This window comes from Xenopus laevis, chromosome 7L (assembly GCF_017654675.1).
Source record: "Xenopus laevis strain J_2021 chromosome 7L, Xenopus_laevis_v10.1, whole genome shotgun sequence".
Lineage (NCBI taxonomy): Eukaryota > Metazoa > Chordata > Amphibia > Anura > Pipidae > Xenopus > Xenopus laevis.
This window is the reverse complement of record NC_054383.1, coordinates 26596105-26619469: the sequence shown is the minus strand read 5'-3', so window position 1 is coordinate 26619469 and position 23365 is coordinate 26596105. Positions and strand designations below refer to the sequence as shown.

At 39.4% G+C, this 23365-nt stretch overlaps 1 protein-coding gene across 2 annotated transcripts; it reads left to right on the top strand.

The window, feature by feature from the left end:
• Window positions 1-31: 31 nt before the first annotated feature.
• Window positions 32-23128, top strand: poll.L (polymerase (DNA) lambda L homeolog). 2 transcript variants are annotated; one of them, XM_018225249.2, is made up of 10 exons: window positions 32-164; window positions 2728-2832; window positions 4109-4228; window positions 4734-5031; window positions 7026-7206; window positions 14233-14544; window positions 16402-16575; window positions 17037-17165; window positions 19736-19904; window positions 20380-23128. In XM_018225249.2, the coding sequence occupies exons 3-10, from the start codon at window positions 4120-4122 to the stop codon at window positions 20739-20741; spliced, it is 1734 nt and encodes a 577-aa protein (XP_018080738.1). In that variant the 5' UTR covers window positions 32-164; window positions 2728-2832; window positions 4109-4119; the 3' UTR covers window positions 20742-23128. The 2 variants fall into 2 exon arrangements, with proteins under 2 accessions (XP_018080738.1, XP_018080739.1); XM_018225250.2 differs by lacking the exon at window positions 32-164 and adding an exon at window positions 203-399.
• The last annotated feature ends 237 nt before the right edge of the window (window positions 23129-23365 follow it).

The window sequence follows — 23365 nt, the reverse complement described above, 5'->3', positions numbered from 1 at the left end:
GCTTGCTACCCACCAGCGCCCTGAAAAAAGGCATTGTTGTAATATTAGGATTTTTATTGGGTTTATTAAACAGCGGGCTCCAGTGACCACTTCCGAGGCACCCGGATACGGAAGTGACCTAATTAAAGGGCCGTGTATGTTTATAGATGTGGTGTTGCACACTAGTAAGTGAATATAAGGGGGGAAGCGATCGTACGAGTTATTGTTTGTGTTTAAATGTGGGGGGCGCTATCTGTTGATGGTTTACACCGATTGCCAAGGGACTAGTTGAGCGCAGTGATTAGTATAATGCTACTGTGCTGCTGCTGTACAACTACATCTCCCACCCGAGATCAGCCGGGTACTATAATAACTCAGGGGTTTACAAAATGATACCAATGTGATCTTTCCTACTGAAAGGTATATTTAATGGCTTCCCAATGCTGCTCCTTATATGAGTGATCAAAGGTTTACAGGCTCTTGGGGCAATGCCTCATGGGAGATTTCCAGAATTTTGATGCCCTTGAGATTTCCAGGTCTGAAAAACCCATTGGCTCATTAGTAATCATCATCATCAGGCCCCTGCAGTCCTCCAATAATTGATGTTAATGGTAATCATTGCTCTTAAAGGAATGCTTCACCGGTTAATTTTTAGTACCTTATAGGATGGCCAATTCTAAGCAACTTTTCAATTGGTCTTCGTCATTTATTTTTATAGTGTTTTTTTATTATTTGAATACTTCTACTTTTTATGACTTCTAATTGAAATCAGTTCATGTTTGCTAGGGTAATTTGGACCCTAGCAACCAGATTGCTTAAAGGACAAGAAAGTTAAACTAAAGAAGTAGGTAGAAATGTTGTACATTATGTTTTGTGCTTCTGTACCAGCCCACGGCAACCACAGCCCTTTAGCAGTAAAGATCTGTGTCTCCAAAGATGCCCCAGTAGCTCCCCATCTTCTTTTCTGCTGATTCACTGCACATGCTCTGTGCTGCTGTCACTTACTGAGCTTAGGGACTCACTCACAATATACAGTACACATAGAATAGAAATGTCACAATATAAGGCTGATTAGTAATTAATACATATAATTACTACATGGCAGCACAGAAACCAGTACAATTAGAACCAGAATTCAATAATCAGCCCTGTAGCATCAGTTTATATTACAGACCAACCTCATTTTCTGCTGGATAATTAGTGACAACCCCTAAGTTTAGCTTCTCAACAGCTGCTCAGAGCCCACTGAGCATGTGAGTGTCACAGACACTTTCCAAGATGGTGACCCCCTGTGACAAGTTTGAGGTCCTGGATCATTGCTGCTATTGACAAGCTGAATCCTTAGGCTGGTGCAATAAGTTCAGTATATAAAACATGGCATTTTTAATTATTCCTTTAATTTTTAGGGTTTAGTTCTCCTTTAAAGGAGAAACAAACCCTTAATAAAAAAAACCCTACCCTGCATAGACCCCCCCAGTCTAGCTGCCACCCCAGGCAAATGCCCCTAACTCTTTACTTACCCCTCCGTGCAGATTCTGTCCAGTGGAGTTCACAGGCGCCATCTTCAGCCGATTCAATGAGAGACGGAATGAGACTGGCGCTTCGGCAATATCCGTGACCTTCAGCGCATGTGCAGTTGTTGCGAAACATAAAACTGCTCTGACTGCGCATGCGCCGCTTCGCCTGACTCATTCTGAAGATTACCGAAGAGAAGAAGATGGTGCCTGTGAACTCCGCTGGACAGAATCTGCACAGAGGGTTAAGTAAAGAGTTAGGGGCATTTGCCTGGGGGGGATGAGGGAGGGGGAGTCTATGTAGGGTAGGGAGGGTAGGGTTTTTTTTATTAAGGGTTTATTTCTCCTTTAAATAGCGATCTGGAGAACAGTTGAGTATAAAGCTAACTAACTCAAAAAACACAAATAATAATAAAACAGTTGCAGATTGTCTCAGAATATCACTCTCTTTATCATACAAAAAAAGGTGAAACAACCCCTTAAAGGTGGCCATATGTGGGTCGATGTCTGAAAACTTTGCCTCTCTTGGTACTCGGCAGCCTATTGGCCAGGGCATTGATCCAAAGTGATCATCTCCCCAACCAATATCTGGATGAGGTTTGGCCTGGTAATAATAGTTCTGGATGGAATATCCTATCAGGCAGGTGCTGTATGGGGACGCATTCTTCTCTCAATGTGAACAGGTGGAGGGTTCTGGCTGGAAATTCCATTAGGTGAGCCCAGCATGATGGCTCTTCATACAATCATTAGATCTTGTAATTTAAATGTATATCTCTGCATTAGGTTACAAGGCAATACTATATACACTTTTAATCAAGCTGCTGTGCCCATATTTCATATTTGATGTGCCGTTTAGAACGTGATACTGTCTGATGTTCTTGCACACTTTAACCCCTATATCTACAGAGTTGAACAAATGATAGTGTACAGATGGGGAACCCACTTCACACAATACCATACACATAAAATTACCTTTTTTTACAATATATTTAAATGCAGGCTACCTGGCTGCACAATAATAATAGGTACCAGTGCTGTATTTTTATTCAATATATAGATTTAGTTATCAGTTCTGTTTTTTTTCCCCTTGAAATAATAAATAAATAGTAAAAACTTGCTGCATAATGTAAATTCAGTGGATAAAGTGTTAGCTGGATTTGGTAAAGTTGTTGGGTTCACCCTACTCAGGATATGGATGCTAGAAAAAAAAATAACGTCTTTTCTCTTTATTTAGCTCGAGCATTAATTTGAAGAAGACATTAATGCTGATCTTTCTGACCTTCATGAAGTAATTGACGCAGAAGCAAACATAAAGACTTTGCAAGAGATTACCCTTGTTGTAAGTACTAAACAATATTGGTTTTAATAACAAGACTTCATGATATTTTTTATTATCAGAAATGAATGGTAACTATTCCTTGGTTACATATTGTGGACATAACAACATGCAGGAAAAATTGAATGGAGAAATAACGTGAAGGAATTATGGCCATAAAATGTTGTGATATGTCTACATTCACTAAATAAAGTCACAGTTAGTACTTACTACTAGCAGTAAGAGTCATCTTGCGTAATGGGAGAATCTTGCATAATGGGTAAAAATAGATTAATATCAACTGATCTTTAGCTGTGGTTTCACTACACATTCTAGCACACTCTGACAATGTTCATCTACAGCTAAAGGGACACCGTTTGGGCATCCTTTATATATCTGAAAGCTGATGAACATATTTTTGTGTATCTGCCTACATGTAGTGATATAATGATATATTCTGCACCGCCTGTGTTCCCTGAGTGAGCCCAGGTTGCCAACACAATTTGGGGGGCTGATTTTCAATGCAGGGTTCTTACTTATTGTTATTATATTACTCTGGCAGTATGGCCACAAGATAACTAAGCTAAGCATGTAATTACAATTTACTGCAGTTAGTATGATATAGGCATTAATCTTCTGAAACCTTTTACAATTTTATTTTTATTTTTGTTTGGATTTAAAACTTGTATCTGGTTGCTAGGCTTACTGACTCTAGCAATTAATTACAGTGTCAGACTGGGATGTCTGGGGGTTGCCACCTCAAGGGCCCCCTAGCAAACCCCTTCCTCTGTGCCTCCCCACTATGTACCTCAGAAAACTTGCTCTTCAAATGATCCTTCCCCATCTCAGGTAGGCAGCAAGCCTGGGGCAGCAGGGCCCACTGGGTTTTCAGTCTGGCCATGACAAGGTATTTGTTTAAATGTCAAAATAAAATATGAATTGGAGAAAGACTGAAGAGAGAGATAAAGAATATGAAATAATATAATAGCAGTAAAAACCTATCCTCACAATTACTTTTCTCTCTGATTGCTGGGCTGAGACTAATCCACTAGGGCAAAATTACCCTAGTGCATTAACCCATAAAATGAGTCAGGATTAGCTTTGTTTAGCGTCCCACAAATAGAATAATCAACGTAGATTTGCACATTGTAGTAAATGCTCCCAAGTGTGTCTGTCTTTCTTTTTGATTGTGTTTGAACATTTGCATAATTAAACATATTGCGTTTTTAAATATCATGTCAATGCCCGTGCAGTTTATAACGAAACAAAATGACATTTTCTGTTTTATAATCCTTCCCAGGGTGTTTGTGCATGGAACCCAGAGGCATTGTTAAAGCATTCCCAAAAGTAAAGAGACTAAGAGAAAATGCTACATTAGAAGATGGCGGAAAGAAAATTAAGACCGCTGTTGACATTCATGGTACCATAAATATTTAAAAATGAAAGATCAGAATATCTAGGGGCTGCGTGTATAAGTTTTAATAGTAGTAGTAGTAGTTAGTAGTGGAACTCAGAACTGCCTTTTAAGTAACACAAATGCCATTGTGTGATTTATTATACGAGCAGGGAGATCTGGGTTGATGTGAAGGGATGCTGGAAGTTTAGGAGGACAATGTTCCAAAATTTCGAATCACATCTATATGAATTTTAGGGTTTTGTAGGGTTGTAAGTGCTATGAGGTGTAGGATTAAATAATTGTGGGGCTCTTATTTTATGCATAACTTGCCTTTTTATTTAGTAAAGCTACTGCATGATGTTCGTTTAAGTATATTTTCCAATGCCCAGCAGTATACAAATCCACGGGCTCAAATTCTCCCAACAAATTGTTCTTCCCCAAACAGCATTTTTTTATGTGCTGAGATATAATTTTGGAATTTGTAAATTGCCATCTCTAAGATAAACAGTTGTTCATATCTTATATTTAGGAACGGTCTTTGATGGAGTCCTTGCACATATTCTCCAGGCTGGGATTGGCCTGGCCCGATCTGAAATTTTTCAGAAGCAGATTATACAGAACGGAGGTCAAGTTACTTCCCAGTTTTCCTCTGAAGTGACGCACATTATAGTGGATGAGCAAATGGACTGTGATCGTGCTTTCCGGCTACTGAAACTGGAAAAAATTTCTCACCATGTTCAACTTGTAAAGTCAACCTGGCTGAGTATTTGTATTAATGAAAAGCAAATGGTTAACACTGCTGGATACAGAATATTTATTCCAGACAGGTAAATGCATTATATGTTTCCAGGTTTAATCCCGTTGTTTTAGATTTCAGAAACCTGCATTCATACATCTCATTTCCCTTCACATTCCATGCTGTTCTTCTGTATAGTCATTTGCTCTTTTTGTTTGTTTCTTTCTGAAACCTCCCACCTAAAAGCCCAGTACTTGCTGCCCCTGTCTGTTTCTTGTTCTTATGAAATTTTCGTTGCTGATAACCTTCTATTGGATTTGACATTTTATGCTAATACTTCTTTTGCTTGGTCTGGGATAATAATAATAACTAATTGGTTTGATTCCAAAACAGTTTGAATATCTGAAAATCTTTCCATTTTTTTTATTTACAAAAAACGCTTGATGTCTTTATCAAAGATCGAATTTATTTCATTATTTTCTGAAAAATACTCAGTCCAAAGCCGCACAGGTTTTTTCCACTTATTTATTAATACATTTTCCCAAAAAAATTTGTGCGGGAAAAAACCCGAAACATTTTGGAAAAAAAAACCGAATCGTACAAATTTTTCGTTTTTTTCTGATTTTTGCCCGCAAACCACAAAATCTTCAGAAACCCAGCGCAGATCAATATATCTTCGGGACTTCTCCCAATGACTTATAGGCAACCTCGGCAGTTCTGAAATGCCAGATTTTCTGACTTTTTCAATCCTCGGGTTATAGTAAATCCTGAAAAATTTGTGGGGTTTTTTTCCACTAAAAATTTGGATTTTATAGTAAAAAAAAAATTGTTTTCAGGTTTTTAGCATTCGGAGTTTAAGAAATAAACCCTGTAGAGTTTAAAATAAAAATGTGCTGGAGCAAACAGCTCCATCCCTTCACAACTTAACACAGCATGGGACAGTTATGGAACAGAGCAGATATGGCAATGGCATAGAGTTGCTGGTTAAAGTTTTGAGGGTCATTTTAAATCAGTGGTATGAGCAGTGGTATGAGCAAGACCCAAAGACCTGCTGCAGAGGAAGTAAGTTAATAATAGTCAAACTTTGTCATTCCAGATCTAACCACACCATATTTCCTAATATCATCCTTCTATCAACTATGTTAGTGCTGCAGCATAAAGAGCTCTGCCAGTTGCCTTTCCCTAATAAGGCTGATTAACCATTGGCTTCTGTGAGGCTTTTAAGTTATTTTAAACAATTGAAAATACCTAGTTTCATGTAACTTTTTTATGTTCGTGCTAACAATTAAAGAGGCAGTTCATTGTTGCCTTTACCTTTCCTTTAACTGGTATCATGCCAGGTGATTCCCATGCACTTGAGTGGGCGAAGCACTGTCTCTGACCCAATAAGGGGTATAACTTAGGAATGTTGTCTTCTGCATTCCTAAGTCATATCCAGTTACCAACACAAGTAGAAAAAGACGCAGCTGCTAATTAGACAATGTAGCACTCATAATTACCCTACTACCATAACAGAAAGAATGAAAATGGTTGGGATGACTATATAGAGGTTCAGACTTACCAATCAATTATTTGCTGGGTTTCTCTGACAGTATCTAACTGCAAACTCTTTCTAACCAATCACAACGAATGCTGACAACATCCAGTATTCAATTCAATATATATGATTGACTGGCCCATAGAGTCTTTGCCTGCAGTCACACTTGTCAGTGGGAATAACTTGCTGGTGAAAACTGCAGCATTTTGTATAGACTTGAAACTATAGTTGATATCCAGCTATCAATGAAATAATGGTTACTATTAGAATTAAGGTACAGGTATGACTCCAATCGGTTGGTTTTTGGGAAACCTTATGTTTCAAGTCTGGCGGTGAATAATTTCTACAGTAAATCTAAAAAAAAACCACATCTTTCTAATCATGTATACTTGAAGCTTCCTGGAACCTGTGCCTTTAACAGTTAGGTGCTACTTATCCCACTTAACACGGTCCCAGGTATTTGCCCTTTGGGGATAAAAGTAGCTCTCAGACATCAAGGCAAACCACAGGCAGTGATGAAACACAAAATAACTATAATTCTCTGACAGGTACCTGGATTTGAAGGACCGGGCAGAAAAAGAACAAAGTTGTGAGAGCAAGGGGAATTACAGGAAACAGCATGATGAACTACCACATGTCCCGGACAAACTGAATGAAGCGGGCAACCCTCAAACCCAACATGTGTCTGATTTCCCACTATTGAATTATAGCAACACATCAAAAACACAGGTAATATTTATGGCAATGCAAATGGTAGTTTCAAAGCAGTAGCATTTAAAGGTAAAACGCTCCTTTTATATAATCTCACATTTCCTTTAATTTTTGTTTTTTATTTGAAGTAACGAGTCATATATCATAGCAGTTATCCTCACTGGAAGTCATGTATGCAATGAATTATGTGTCAAATTATTTGTTGGCAATTACATATGTGAAACTTGTGACCCCCAATTTGTGCACAGAAAATATCTTATATACAGTTGGAATAAGAACATGCATTCAGTTGCTTCTTGTCATCTCTCATTGATGTTTCCATTGGATAACAGGCTTGGCCATTGCAGGTTATTGTAGTAGAATCATAGTGGAATGCATTAAAGGAAAACTATGCCCCAAAATGAATACTTGAGCAACAGATACAGTTAGGCCCATACATCTTTGGACAACTTTTTTCTAATTTTGGCTCTGTAAATTACCGCAATGAATTTTAAATGAAACAACAGTTGAACTGCAGACTTTTAGCTTTAATTCAGCGGGTTGAACAAAAAGATTGCATAAAAATGTGAGGAACTAAAGCCTTTTTTTAACACACTTCATCTTAGGTGCTCAAAAGTAATTGGACAAATAAAAAAACTGAAAATAAAATGTTAATTCCTAATACTTGTTTGAAAACCCTTTGCTGGCAATGACAGCCTGAAGTCTTGAACTCATGGACATCACCAGAGATTCTTTGTTTCCTCCTTTTTAATGCTCTGCCAGGCCTTTACTGCCACAGCTTTCAGTTGCTGTTAGTTTGAGAACAAAGTTATTTATTTCGCACAATCCATAACAAAGTGCATTATGTGTAGAACTGGGGGGGTGAATTATTCTGACACCCACAGCCGTGGAACGATTGATCAGGGAAAAAATATCTTAGTGTGATTCATATGCACACGCACAATGTGCAAATTAATGTGGATTTATTAATACAATTGTATTACATAGTGCAATCATATAAAATTCATTATGTAAAATCAAAGTTTATACAGTGAATAAAGTGCCTTGTCAAAAATTTATATTAGGGATGCACCGAATCCACTATTTTGGATTCGGCCGAACCCCCGAATCCTTCGAGAAAGATTCCGCCAAATACCGAACCAAATCCGAACCCTAATTTGCATATGCTAATTAGGGGTGGGAATGGGAAAACGTTTTTTACTTCCTTGATTTGTGACAAAAAGTCATGAGATTTCCCTTCCTGCCCCTAATTTGCATATGCAAATTAGGATTTGGCTGGGCAGAAGGATTCGGCTGAATCCGAATCCTGCTGAAAAAGGTCAAATCCCGAACTGAATCCTGGATTCGGTGCATCCCTAATTTATATAAACTGTCTCTTAAGTGATTCTCCTTCTTGATACGCCACTTGATATCGTTATTTAAAACGTAGCATTTGTTAGCTCTGTAAAAAATGAAAAAGAGGGAAACAAATTTAATTTTATTAAAAACAAAAAAGTTAAAGACCTCAATGCCCAAACCATAAATTCAGTCGGGTATAGAAAAAAGCATCTTTGCCATCCAGTAGTTACACAAGCCTCATGGTTCAGGTTGAGATATTGTCATTAAAGGAGAAACAAACCATTAATAAAAAATAAAAAAACCCTACATAGACCCAAAGTTGCTTGAAATTATGTTTACTTTTCAGAAAGCTCAAGTTATGTTTGTGTGGATTTAAGTAAAGGCTGGCTGGCAAAGGTGCTAAATATATTAGGGACTAGTACTGAGACAGCATGAATATATGTGCATAAAGATAAATGATGCTGCCAGTGTTTCTTTTATTTTGATCCATTAGTTCCCAGAATGCTTAAAGTGGACCTGTCACCCAGACACAAAAATCTGTATAATAAAATTCCTTTTCAAATTAAACATGAAATCCAATTTCTATTTTTTATTAAAGCATTCATAGCTGTTGTAAGCTCATTTAAAAATCTCAGCTGTCAATCAAATATTGTCTGCCCCTACTCTATGCCAGTGGCATAGAGGCGGGGCAGACAATTACTTTCACTTTCCATTCAGCACTTCCTAGATGTCACTGCTCTCCACACATTCCCCCGTTCTCTTCACCATTTAATTGTGTAGTCAGGACATGCGGATGGACATCAGGTCCCCCATTCTGGTGCACAAACAAGATTCTGAGATGATGCCTTAATAACAGTGTCCACACAAAATGGCTCCTGCCTGCTTGCTATAATTTTGAAATCCCAGACTGAAGGAAGCAAGATTCAAATAATTTATATAGTGCAATTAAAGTTCATTTTGCTTGACTAATGTGATAAAATAGGATTTTGAATAATTTTTTTGGGTGACGGGTCCCCTTTAATCTTTGCAGTAACCACAAAAAATAGCTACAATAAAACGTGTGCGTAGTTAAGAAATTGTGTCTAGGTTGGATCAGGGCATACACCACAATATATGCAGTGGACAGAACACAACTACTTGTGGTGATACAGCAGTTGTAAATGACCCAGTGTGTCCATTAAATGCTTGGGAAGGACGATTGCTCCCTGAATACCATATAAAGCATTGATTTTTGTTACCTTGCCAAGCTATTAATTAGCAGTCTAATATCTGCACAGAATTCCGAAGGGTGATGTCCATACAAACGGCTATTGCTGGCGGTAGCTTTTGTCGTTGTTTGTGGCATCTGAGCCGAGTTTATATTTTTTGGCACCGAGTTGATGTCAGAGATGCAGTTCAAGGAGGATAATTGAATTCACTTTCTACTGCCTGTCAATAATTCTAGCAGTGCCCTGAAGCATTACACATACTGCGCAAGCATGCAGTCATCAGACTATTTTAGAACAGCTAGCTTTAACCCTCTCATCTTGCAAAGAACCTGCAGCACATTTGTACAATGTTATATTGTACAGGTATGGGACCTGTTGTCCAGAATGCTCGGGCCTGGGGTTTTCCGGATAATGGATCTTTCTGTAATTTGGATCTTCATATCTCAAGTCTACTAGAAAATCATGTAAACTTTAAATAAACCCAATAGGCTGGTTTTGCTTCCAATAAGGATTAATTATATCTTAGTTTGGGTCAAGTACAAGCTACTGTTTTATTATTACAGAGAAAATGGAAATCCTTTTTAAAAAATTGGATCATTTGGATAAAACGGAGTCTGTGGGAGACGGCCTTTCCATAAGTCAGAGCTTTCTGGACAACGGGTTTCCAGATAATGGATCCCATACCTGTATATAGTCTGAACTGTACCAGCATTTCCTCATCAGGGGGACACATGGGCAAATACTTAATGCAATGCTGCAAAGAATAAAACAGTTTCTGATTTAGTGTATGGTAATAAGAAAGCTGACTTGTTGGTTTTGGGTTACTGAACCGTAGCAAAGAATTTGTCCATAGCTTTACATACTGCTAGCTGTCTTCCATTCACCTGCCCTTTTGCTGTAGATATGCGTTTATTGCCAATATCTCACTCAGAATAGCAATGCAGTCTCTCTTCCCCACCTGCAAGATTGTGGGAAGAGCAGATCATAGCAGGGACTGATGCAACCGCTGGGCTGCTTTCCAACCGAACAGTTCCAGGGACTGATTCCATGTATGCAGGTCTACAAATTATTTCTGCAGTTACAGATGTACCTATGTCTTCCTCCTCTTGCACTCTGCCTACTTACCCCTTGCTAAAGGCTCATGGCGGGGACATGTTAAGTCCTACAATAAATGCCACTTTTTCGTTAAAAAGTGGCATTTATTGCAATGCAATTAAGAGGTGGAAGGGGTGACACCAATCAAGTGTGTGTTTTCTTGTGTACTACAAGTGTTAACATGTGCTTCACAGAAGCTTAAACCACTTCCAAACAAATCTCTTATATGTTGACTAAAAGTGGCCATACACAAGGAGATCCACTCATTTGACGATGTCGCCAAACGAGCAGATCGTTCCCCGGAAATGCCCACATTGAGGATCAGAGGCAATACGGGTGGTCGGACTGCGGGACCGTATAAACGAACAGATGCGGCCCCGTTCCGACGGGTTTTTTTACTCTGCCTGATCGACATCTGGCTGACAAAACGAATCTCTTTTATGCTGACTAATGGTGGCCATACATAGGGAGATCCACTCGTTTGGCGATGTCGCCAAACAAACGGATCTCTCCCCAACAATCGGATCAAAATGGCGGTAATACCGGCAGTCGGATCACGGATATGGGACCACATGAATGAACATATGCGGGCGAGATCCAATGGGATTTTTTAGCCTGCCTGATCGACATCTGCCCAACTTTTGGCCAGATATCGATCGGGGAAGCCCGTCTGATGGCCCCACACACAGGCCAATAAGTTGCGGACTCAGTCTGTCGGCAGCTTTTATCGGCCCGTGTATGGGGGCCTTTAGAGGCTCTGACTGGTCTGCCAGAGTACTGGGGGATCTCTTGGCAAATTTAAGTGAACCAGAGCCAGGCATTTACAATCCCCTCAACCATTTCTTATTTTAAGTCACAATGAAATGTGTTGGTAGAGGCTCAGGTTCTTTGGTGAGCTGCTCAGTTTGTTGAGTATTTTCACATTAATGTCTTTCTTTCACCATTTGAAGCTCATTTCTAGGAGCTAGGATTTCTTCTTCCTCTGAAGTAAAAACTGTATTACAGGTATTGGATCCATTATCTGGAAACAAGTTTTCCAGAAAGCTCCAAATTACGTGAAGGCTATCTCCCATAGACTCCATTTTAATTAAATAATTCTAGTATTTAAAAATGATTTCCTTTTTCTCTAAAAATAAAACACTACCCCGAACTTCATCATTACAAAGATATAATTAATCCTTACTGGAGGCAAAACAGTCCTATTGTTTTTTGTTTTTTTTTATTATGTTTAAAAGTTTTTTTAAATAGACTTACGTATGGAGATCTAAATCACGGGAAGACCCCTTATGGTAAATCCCAGGTCCTGAGCACTCGGGATAACAGGTCGCATACCTATACACTCTTTGTATGAATTGTGTGTTTACTGTGGGCAGGCTGTTTTTTTATTCCTAAAAATTTAATTTGCTTAACTTTAAAATTGTAAAATAGGAGATGTGAAGCCAATAGTTGCCAATCATCTTGATTGACAAGCCTTGTTTAGCAATTCCCATAACAAATAACTGTGCCGCCATAGTTTTGATGTCCAAAATTATGAAATGTGGCAGACTTGGCTGCAAGCTTGTAGTAGAGACCCAAGACCAGAGGGCTTATGTAATAAAGTTTTTAAAAAAATTGCTACAGGTCTTAATTGCCTATAGCAACCTTTCAGCAGGTCTCCATTAGTTGTTGCCTGTTTAAAAGCAAATATCTTTTTGGTTGTTGTTGAGGACACATTTTTGTGCTTTTTATTACATATGGGGGATATATTTTAAGTCCCAAAACTGCAGGTTTTAGATTGCAGGACATCACATGTCCCATTTTTCCTTTTTTGCTGCTGTTGGTTCCTACCACAGAGAGCTCAGAGTTAAAGGTGTCTGAGCAGGAGTATGCCATGTGTAAGAGGCATCTATACTCTTTTAAGGATTGTTTAGTCTAAGGTTTCCCTTACATTGTGCTTAGTGGAAGAGAGTAATTCTGATTTAAGTAAGGCAAAGTCTGTACATGCTATATGCAGATTTAGAGGATTGTTCCTCCTGCTGCTATTCACCCTTTGTTGTCACGCCACATGCCATACTGGCTTTTTGTAGGAGTATTACTAATAAAGATATAGCAGCACATTCATAAATCACCTTTCTTTTTGTTAAAACTATTGGAGAAATGTATTTTTGACACCTTAAATCCTAGATCAGATGTTGCCAAACCTTTAGTTCCCAATGGAACCCAAACAAGGGCCAGCCTGAAGGTTAAAATCAGGATGTTGCTAATATATCAATATATATACGTAAATTTAGCTCGAGCTGATGGGTGAAGACTGAAAGCTGGGCTGCAAAATGGGTGTCTTCAATCCTTAATAGCTGAACCCTTAAAGGAGAAGGAAATGTTAAAACTAAGTAAGCCTTATCAGAAAGTTCCACCTAAATATACCAGTAAACCTTCAAAGTAACGCTGTTCTGAGTCCCCTGTCAAAAGAAACACAGCATTTCTTTCCTTCTATTGTGTACACATGGGCTTCTGTATCAGACTTCCTGCCTACACCTTAAACCTCCTTGCCCCGGGCGTGAGCATGCTCAGTTTGCTCCTCCCCCCCTTCTCTGCTGTTATCTGAGCCCAGAGCTATAAGTGAGCAGGGAGAGACTCAGGCAGGAAGTGATGTCACACCAAGCTAATATGGAAGCTGCTATCCTAAACAAACAGAGAGCTTCTAGAGCTTTTTACTCTTGTATGGTAAAACATTCTACATTATAAATATAGCAGTCTAGCTTGCACTTTTGCAGCTAATCTATTGGCAATAAAATGCCTCCATAGCTTTCCTTCTCATTTTAAAATCTTTGTCTCTAAGCAAAGCCACGGGATTCAAGGCATGTTAATCTGCATCAGATGGTTATTAATAAAATCTTTATTAAAGGGCATGTAAAGGCAAAAAAATAAAATCCCATTTTTACTTTCTTTAATGAAAAAGAAATCAATCTCCAATTTACTTTAATTAAAAAATGTGTACCGTTTTTATAAGAAACCTGACTGCAGTGAAATTCTTCCTTCATTTACTGCTGTGGATAGGAATTGTCAGATGGTCCCTAACTGCTGAGCAGGGAAACAATCATACTTATGAACAGCAGGGGGAGGCCCCGCCTTACTTTCCAGCCATGCAGAACTCAAGCAGCTTTGTTTTGTTTCCTGTTATGACTATCCCTAAGCAGCCCACACCACACTGAGCATGTGCACAGTCTTGGTCTTGCAAAGATGTTTAACAAAGTTACAAGATGGTGACCCCCTGTAGCCAACTTTGAAAGCATAAATTATTTGTTTGATTAGGCTTGTGGTGCAGTAAGTTTATGTTTAGTATAACAAAATACAGCATATTCTACACTTATTCTATTTTAGACTTTACTTTCCCTTTAATGCTTTTTTGTCTCTCGTTGTAAAGAATTCAGATGATGAGGCTAGCGACACAGAAGACACCGGTGTTACACAAGGAGACCTGGATGCTTTGATATCTGGGCAGCGTCCTGTACTAACAAGTGTGAAAAGCCATGAAGTCACAAATAATGTCACTGGAAAGTGGGTCTGTGCTCACTCATCTGAAAGCAAGAAGACGAATTACAACCAATTTATCACAGACAAACTGGAGGTTCTTGCCAAGGCCTATTCTGTCCAAGGAGACCGCTGGAGAGCTTTGGGATACTCAAAAGCAATAAATGCTCTCAAAAGCTACCACAAGCCTGTCACCTCCTGTGAGGTAAATGCATTACAATGGCAGTGTTTACTTTCCTTTGCAGTGATGTCCAACTGAATTCCTTCCAGCTGCTGAACTGCTATTGTAGTCCACGAACAGCTGAAGGGCCACAGGTTGGAAGTTCTGTGGCTTTTGTTATATGTGGAGGTTTTTCCCCGCAGCTTCTTTACACCCGTAAAATAACCTCCTCGAGAAGTCTCTGACAGTCTCGTTTACATTTATCCCTCTAACATAATTTAAACAGCAGCTCTAATGATGTGAATATAGGCCTATAGTTTATGCATTTATATCTTATATATAAAGATGACATTGCTTTGATTGGTTTTTTTTTTGTGGCTTTGTTCTTTGTGTTCAGACATAGCATGATCAAAAATCAACAAACATATTAGGGATCATTCTCTGGAGTAGATCAGCAACTAATATCCTCTGCCTGCAGTGGCCCTATTTATCACACGCCCCTAACTGCAGTGTTATCTTATGTCACCAAGCTATTCGTCTGCCCAATGACTTTGTGCCATAGCTTTGGAAAATTTGGCAAAGAATAAAAAATATTTCCCAAAGGATTTTCAAAGGTGCTGGGCTTCAGTCTGCCATCTGTTTATCTCCCAATTACAGGACTAGCCACATGACCAATGGGTTTGTGCCATTCCATAATATCGCTATAATTATTCAGCACTGCCTTTTTGCAAAGAAAAAAATATACCTGGATGCTAGGGGTTTCCGTGCAAATGTTTCAAGCTGATTACAAAGAAGCAATGATGTCTCTGGTATATATAAATATCCTGAACGAGAGGATGGCCATTGAAAACGCATGACCAAAAGCCACAAACCGACAAACCTTCATCTACATGTATAAAAATACAGCAATGCTGATTGGTATGGAGCACTCTATGTAGTCTAGATAGACTGTAATGGTGCTCTACTGGGAAGTTCGTGAGCACACCCAGGGTGTTTGTACTCTCATGTTAATTTCAGACACTGGAAGTCAGTGTTGGCCAAGCCGGCCGCCATTGCATCCTAGTCTTGTGCCTCTTCTGGCTACCTCTAATGCCGGCCCTGATGTCACCGTCTGACAGCTGAATATCGATCATAAATGAGATAATGCTCATGAGGCTATGTCCTCTGCATCTTGCAAGACACTTACTTGAGTATTTTGAAGACAACATTTACTCATTTCTTGGGAAACATAATGATCCCTGGTCTAGTGCTTTATTTGGACCACACTTACGTTGTGGTGCAGCCAATTGTAGTGGCCAATTTAAGTTCTATCTTTGTCCATTAGTGCCTTAAGGTGGTCATACACGGGCATACTTTTATCGTTTTGCGATAAACGATCCTTGTTCAACAAACGAGGAATGGTGCTAGCATTGTGTCACTGTCTGTAGTATATAGTCAGTTTCTCCTTACCTGCTCCATGCAGAGATATGGAGTTATGTCTTGCTATGGCATAATAAACTTCTTTCACATATGGTTATAAATGAAGCTTTCAGCAAAGAACATTAATGGTCCTTCCGTATATGTTCGTTGGCTTGTGCTACAATCCTGACATGCACAAAGAGGGATTTTATCCCTGAACGACTAAAATTGTTAAACTCATCCGGTCAATTTTGCGAATGATAATGCCGAGACGATCCTTCATCCGACCATCGTTCATACACCATCAACCAATCCGATAGTTTATCGATATTATTGGAAATGTGGAATTGGTCATTTGGAAGTTAAAAATCTGCCCGTGTATGGCCACCTTTAGTGAGAGATTAATCGCACATGTGGGCCTATCTTAAAGATAGCTCAGAGATACTGTTAGAGGGTTGACTTCTCTAAGATAAATCATTTTCAAATCATTCATTTATTTTTTAGGAAGCAGCTAGTATCCCAGGCATTGGGAAGAAAATGGCTGAAAAAATTGAAGAAATTCTGGATAGTGGACATTTGCGCAAACTAGACCATATCAGTGACAGTGTGGCTGTGCTGGAGATCTTTTCCAATATATGGGGAGCTGGAGTGAAAACGGCACAAAGCTGGTATCAACAGGTTGGTCCTAAATCTTTTCTGGTTATGGCTCAGTGAAGACAAAAAGAGCATAAAGAGGTCCTTGCAGATAGTGCCGTAGTTGGTTTCAAACTGTAGCCCCCAGTGCTGTAGGGCAGCAAAGCTAACCACTGCACTAGTGTGCTATGATATGTTTAATTATACATTTGAATTCCTTAGGCTTGGGTATAACTCAGTACCCATATAACCTAGATGTCAAGCTGCAGTGATAACAAGTTGATTGCAAGGCATCTAATTGCAGTCAATCCTATCCCTGGAAGCATGATGGTTCATATACCAGGAAAATGCCCCTCTAGTGGTTAACATTTGTTGTAGACATTTGCTGAGCAATTAAAATAGCTGTAAGTATTGAGGATGGGGCAAACCTTAAATCAGAATAACTAATATTCATGTAATGACAAAAGGGGTTATTTTGTTAACATACCATATTTATTTTATTCAAGGGCTTTCGGACTTTAGATGATATCCGTACAAAAGGGAACCTGACCGCGCAACAAGCCATTGGTCTGAAACATTATGATGATTTCTTAGATCGCATGCCCAGGGATGAGGCCGGGAAGATTGCACAAACCGTAAGTATTCTGATTTATAATACATAGCAAATCTGTTTATTAGATATTATACTTCCAGAGTCAGGAACATTACAGGTTTTAGCTGCATAACTATACAGCACCTCAATCCCACTCTTCACCCTAAAACAGTCGTGTTCACTAAGGTGGAAATTCGAGCACATTGGGAGCCCCAGTTATGTGACTCTGCATACAATGCAATTCATTGCATGGCACAGCAATTTGTAATAGGGTTGTTTTATACAAAGCACAGTGCAGCTGTAACATAATAGATTGTCTGCTTTGTTAATAAATAGTTGGCAACTGGCAAAGAACACATTCATGTGCTTTTCCTCTCCAAACTCGAGGATGATTAGCGTGAGGTTAAGCTACATTTGAGATCTTTAGCCACTGGGAATTGAACTAGAAGACATGATCAAGCTGTGCAGATAAACTCTGCTTTGCTCCTGCCTTTGTTTTCAGGGTATTTTGTGCCTTTTGCTTTCGCATTTCTTTCTCTGCTGTTATTCGGGCACAACATTTAATATATTCTGCTAAGAAAGGATTGCTCTCCCACAAGCTTCTGTAAGAGCACTGCTCTTTGTAATGATCATCAGGAAACAATATTTCAAAGACAGTCTGTTGGAGAAAATGAAAGGCAGCGGAGTTAGAATGTTGCTGTTGAGTGACAGGATCCCTTGGGGTGGGTTGGAAGAAGTTGCTTTATGTTACACCTGCATACCCCATCACCGTGGAAGCATCGGTCATTGCGACGCTGTCACTCAGCCACAGAGCCTGACCTCAAAGAATGCGCACCACTCAGGACCCCACTGGGAAACTTGTTCCCATGAGTATGATTAAAGACGAAAGGCTCATTCCTCCCCCCCACCATCAGCACCACCACCTCCTCCCTTTTTGTTCAAATACGGTTGTCACGTTAAAGATTTTCGAGAATGACTTTCCTATTCCAAGGACCCTTTTTTTCTACCCTCCCCATCCTTTGAAAAGTCAACCAGGTTGTTGTGGCGGCTGCAGAAGGAGGAGTCACTGCCTATTGTTGTTGATTGGATTACTCGTCCTGGGTCTCAAGGAGAAAGAAGGGGATTAAGGGATTAGCCACTGTCCTTGCTGTATGTCACATCAAGATCTAAGGGCTTTTGCACTCAATTGCAATGTAGCAGGTCTTCAGAAATCTTCATTAAAAAGAGACAAAATATGCATTAGAAAAAGAGTCGTGACCTCTTTAAGCATGTCATGGGAATACAAGATAGAATTAATAGGTTTATGCTCCTAATGAAAGATGATCCTCGGTCCTAATCAGATAAAGTGAGATAAGGAAAAGTAATACTTAGAAGCTACAACTTCATTGACATTATATATTTTAAAAGAGCAGTTAACTGCCTTACTGCTGCCGCAATGACATTTTGAGTATTGCATAGGCAGTGCCTGGTTACAGGTCTTTTCTGAATTCACACAGCATGCATTTAATAAATATTTTCTCATACAGTCACTTTTTTCCCCAAACTGTGTTCATTAAAATGTCATTGATGGAAGATGATGATTTCTAGCTATATAAAACACTTGTCCCTTCTTAGGCAGGAGACTCAATTCCTACATGATAAAGCAGGAAGTAGTGCACATAAATTCTTAGCCACATATCTCCAAAAATTCTACCTAATAGCTTCATGCTTTTAATCAGCGCGTGAGAGTTTATAGCTGTGAATACTGAAACGTGCTATACATACGTGATATGGCATGTAGGCTGTGTATTACAGTCTATTGCATTTTTTCAGGATAAGAATTCCAAAGTAATGGAAATTCGGTGACTGCATTAAAACCGGTCACATTCAAACTGATTTCATTGTCATTTTCTACTTTTTTTTTTTTTTTAGACAGTCCTTGTTGTGGAGCCCCAAATGATTTTTGAACTCCAAAACTGAATCATAAACATAATGCCAGCGATGATATGATGGGGACATTTTGCCAAATGGTTTAATTTGCCTTTTCATAGACTAACGGTAGAATTGCGCTCTGCTTATGATGCACTAGTGGGACAAGAGATTATCACTCGGATGTTTGTGAGCATTTTGGAGCCTGACCCACAGGTGGTCTGATGGGATTAGAGCAATTATAATTGTAGTATATGAAGAGGCAAATCAGTCATTTACAAAACCCTTGAATAGGACTTCTAGGTCATCTAGAGCAGTGATCCTCAACCAGTGGCTCATGAGCAACATGTTGCTCACCAACCCCTTGAATGTTCCTCCCAGAGGCCTCAAAGCGGGTTCTTATTTTTCAATTCCTGGTTTGGAGGCAAGTTTTAGTTGCATAAAAACCCAGTGTAATGTCAAACAGAACCTCCTGTAGGCTGCCAGTCCAAATAGCCAATTATAGGTCTTATTTGGCACCCGCAAAAACTTTCATGATTGTGTTGCTCCCCAATTCTTTTTTCATTTGAACGTGGCTCATGGGTATAAAAGATTGGGGACCCCTGATCTAGATCATAACCTACTTATGCCCATCAACCAGCTGTCTAAACGGCTAAAAGTCTATCTCTGTTCATAATGCATATATATTATATCTACTTTTCCAAGGTAAGAGAAATGGCCCATAGCCTTAATCCCGAGCTGATCTCTGTAGCATGTGGCTCCTACCGCCGTGGAAAAGCAACCTGCGGCGATGTCGATGTGCTAGTAACTCACCCTGATGGAAAGTCTCATAAAGGAATTTTCAGCAAACTTATCGGCGGGCTGAAGACACAAGGTAAGAAATATGTACTTATTCATCCCTCCAGAACAACTTGTAATCATTTAAATGAAGACGTTCATGAAAGAACTTTCAGAGGCTGGAAGTGACCACAAATCTTATCAAACACTACGTCAGAATCCTCTGATGGGGACGGCTTCTTCCTCAGCGATTAATCACAAGCTACAAACCACTTATGTCACTGCATTAGCTGCCACAGAAGGATCTGTAATTTAGCTGCGTCTAATGATAAAGCATAGTTGCGCCAACGTTCTGTCATGATTTGCAGTTTCTTCCTCAGCAGTTGTAATCAATGACGGTACTTAGATGCTCAGAAGCAGGGGATGATTAACGAGCGCTACTTTTAAGTCTACCAATTAATGCACTGGTCAAAAAGAAATTATTTCATCAGTCAAAGTGAATGTTCTACTTTTATTTTAATCTCATTTGAGCAAATCTGATTTTTCTCATTGCCCTCCTATGAACTTTGTAGGGTTTCTGACTGATGACCTGGTGAATCAAGAAGTGAACGGCAATCAGAAGAAATATTTGGGGGTTTGTCGGCTGCCGGGAGAAGGTCAACGGCACCGGAGGCTGGACATTATTGTAGTGCCTTATGGAGAGTTTGCCTGCGCTCTTATGTACTTCACTGGATCTGCTCATTTTAACCGCTCAATGCGTGCCCTGGCCAAAACCAAGCGCATGAGCCTATCAGAACACTCGCTTAACAAGGATGTTGTGCGCAATGGGAGTGTAAAGGTCAGCCAAGGTTGCCCTCTTCCTACACCAACGGAGAGGGAGGTTTTTGAGACACTTGGGCTGCCATTTAGAGAACCGCATGAGAGAGACTGGTGATCCAGTACCAAATCAAAAGCAGTAGAATCATACTCACACAGTTCTAACACTGCCTCTTTCTCAACAGTACGTAAATCCAATGTGTAGGTGTGGATACAATAAAGCACAGAAATTCTGGTGCAAAAGGTGCCTTTATTCACAAACACAACATATTTCGAGCTTCCTTGCTCTTTGAGAGCTAGGAAGCTTAAAAACATGTTTTGTTTGTGAATAAAGGCACCTTTTGCAGCAGACTTTCTGCACTTTATTGTATCCACACCTACACATTGAATTTACGGATTGACTGCTTTGGATGGAAGGAAGGTGATGGGATACTAGAATTGAGCCATAAGGATAAAGTTACCATTAATTATCTCTTTCTCAACAGTACGCAACACTCCAGGTGTTCATACACTGTGATACACATACAGTTCACAAACAAATCAGCCTTTGGGCTGAATGTATAGATACCACACAAAGGACCATACATGTTTGGCCACTCTTCTCTTCCTTCCAGCCGGCCAATGGAAATTTCCCAACAGAATTGATAATGGTCGAAAATTATCCAAAGTGCTGACCAAATCTGGGCATATGCAAGCCAGCTTTACCAAAAACTGTTATCCACAACGTGGTCATGTCACAGTTTTTACATATATTGGAGGATTTTCAAATGATGCCACAGTATTTGGGCGTTTAGAAAGCCATACAGGACACTATCCTATGCAGCCAATTTTTTTGGTTATTTTCAAATCTGCATACGAGTGTCGGTAAGCGATTGGTTGATGCTTACAGATCCACCTGTATAGTTTTACTTTTACATATATGTGGTATCTTAAGGGCATATTAAACACTGGCCACCTTATTAAGATTCTACAAGTACCTGTTCTTTTACAGCTCTGAGAAACCGTGATTTAAAGAGCCACAATCCCTTTAAGGCTGAAAGCAGGTCCTCTTACTCCTAGCTTCCATGAAAGTTTTACTTTTTACCATAAATACCTTTACTTCCCATTGCACTCCTATTGTGTTATAATCCCTTTACAGAAATCTAGAAAGGGGCATTATCAGATGGTATTTATTACAGACATTACTAAAGCCAGAATAAGCTGTGCATTTGTTCACAGTGTGTATATAGATATATACATCTTTATAATAATCATATATCAGTGGAGATAGTATTAACTAGAACAGCTAAAATGAGTTCATGCTTTCAGATTGGTCTTATAACAATATATGGGAGAAGCCATTACGCTTCACCTCAATTCCCAACAAGTTGGTCTCCAGTCTAGGCCCACGTGTGATGATTTCAGGGGGTATTTTCACTTTAGAAATAAGCAAGCCGGACCATAGATAATTATAATAGTGACCATTGATGCAGATACGAGGAGTGTCCACAAAATGAATAAATTAAATAACAAAATAGGAGAAGGGGGTATTTCCACAGTTTGGAGGGTCAAATGTTCAGCTGCAAAAGGGCTTGAAACTCTTCCCGTAGCAGTAGCACCCACACACATCCATAAATACATACAAATATACAGTATAAACAATTGCCCCTGTGCAGACATTTGTAGTGCTTTTAAAAAACGGCATTTATTCTTCCATAGCAACTAATTAGCAGTTGACTGTTCCTTGGATGTGTCTGTGCCTCCCCTTAAGCGAAAGAAAATCTCCTTTATAAACCTGGCATAATTTGCTTTTAAAGTACGCCTACTTGCTGATTATTGAATGTACATTTTTTGTCTCTCGGGAGCCTGCACGTTTCTGTAGTTATAATGAAGTATGACATCACTGGCTTTTTTTTAATGATGCCATGAAATTATGAAGAAGAATGTAATGTGTGCACCAAATCATGACCATGAACAAATTGTCTTAACCGTGTGACAAATACATTATTTATTGCATATTTTATTAGGATATGGGAAATTATTCTAGCAATGAAGTGAAAAGCTGCGTCAATGAAATCAGAAGGGCTAATAGCACTGATTATGAAGTTGTACATGCTGTGCAGTTCATTTTATTTTGTGCTTTGGAATCAGGCCTGGACTGGCAATCTGTGGGTTCTGGCAAATGCCAGAGGGGCTGCTATAAGGTGCCATAGAAAATCAGTATTTAGTGGGCTGGTGGGGCTGTTTTGGCCTCTGTGTACCTGAAATGCCAGGGCCTATTTTAATTCTCAGTCCGGACCTGTTTGGAATGATCTGCGGTCTGTTCCAAGATTCCCCAATAAACATGGCGGGTGCTGTCCAGATTGGTTGGAGTTGTGCTGTCTGTTAAAAAGTGACCATGGGGGGGACGTGCACCCGTTTATGAGACTTTCCAACAAGGTACTGACTGCAGGTTTATTACCATTGGAACGATCATTACACAAAGAATGTTTTATTTATGTCTCAATAAAGATCCTCACGTCTGGACTGTATCGTGCTACGTATCCATTCTTTCATACTTTTTAATCCCATTCAGTGTAATACAGAAAGATACAACTGAAATGTGGATGAAATCAAAGAGGGTCTGAATCAAATTCCATGAAAACGACTGCATTGAGGGGAATGAAAACAACTTAAATGTTACAGTTAGGGGCACATTTACACAGCTCGAGTGAAGGATTCGAATTAAAAAAACGTCGAATTTCGAAGTGTTTTTTGGGCTAC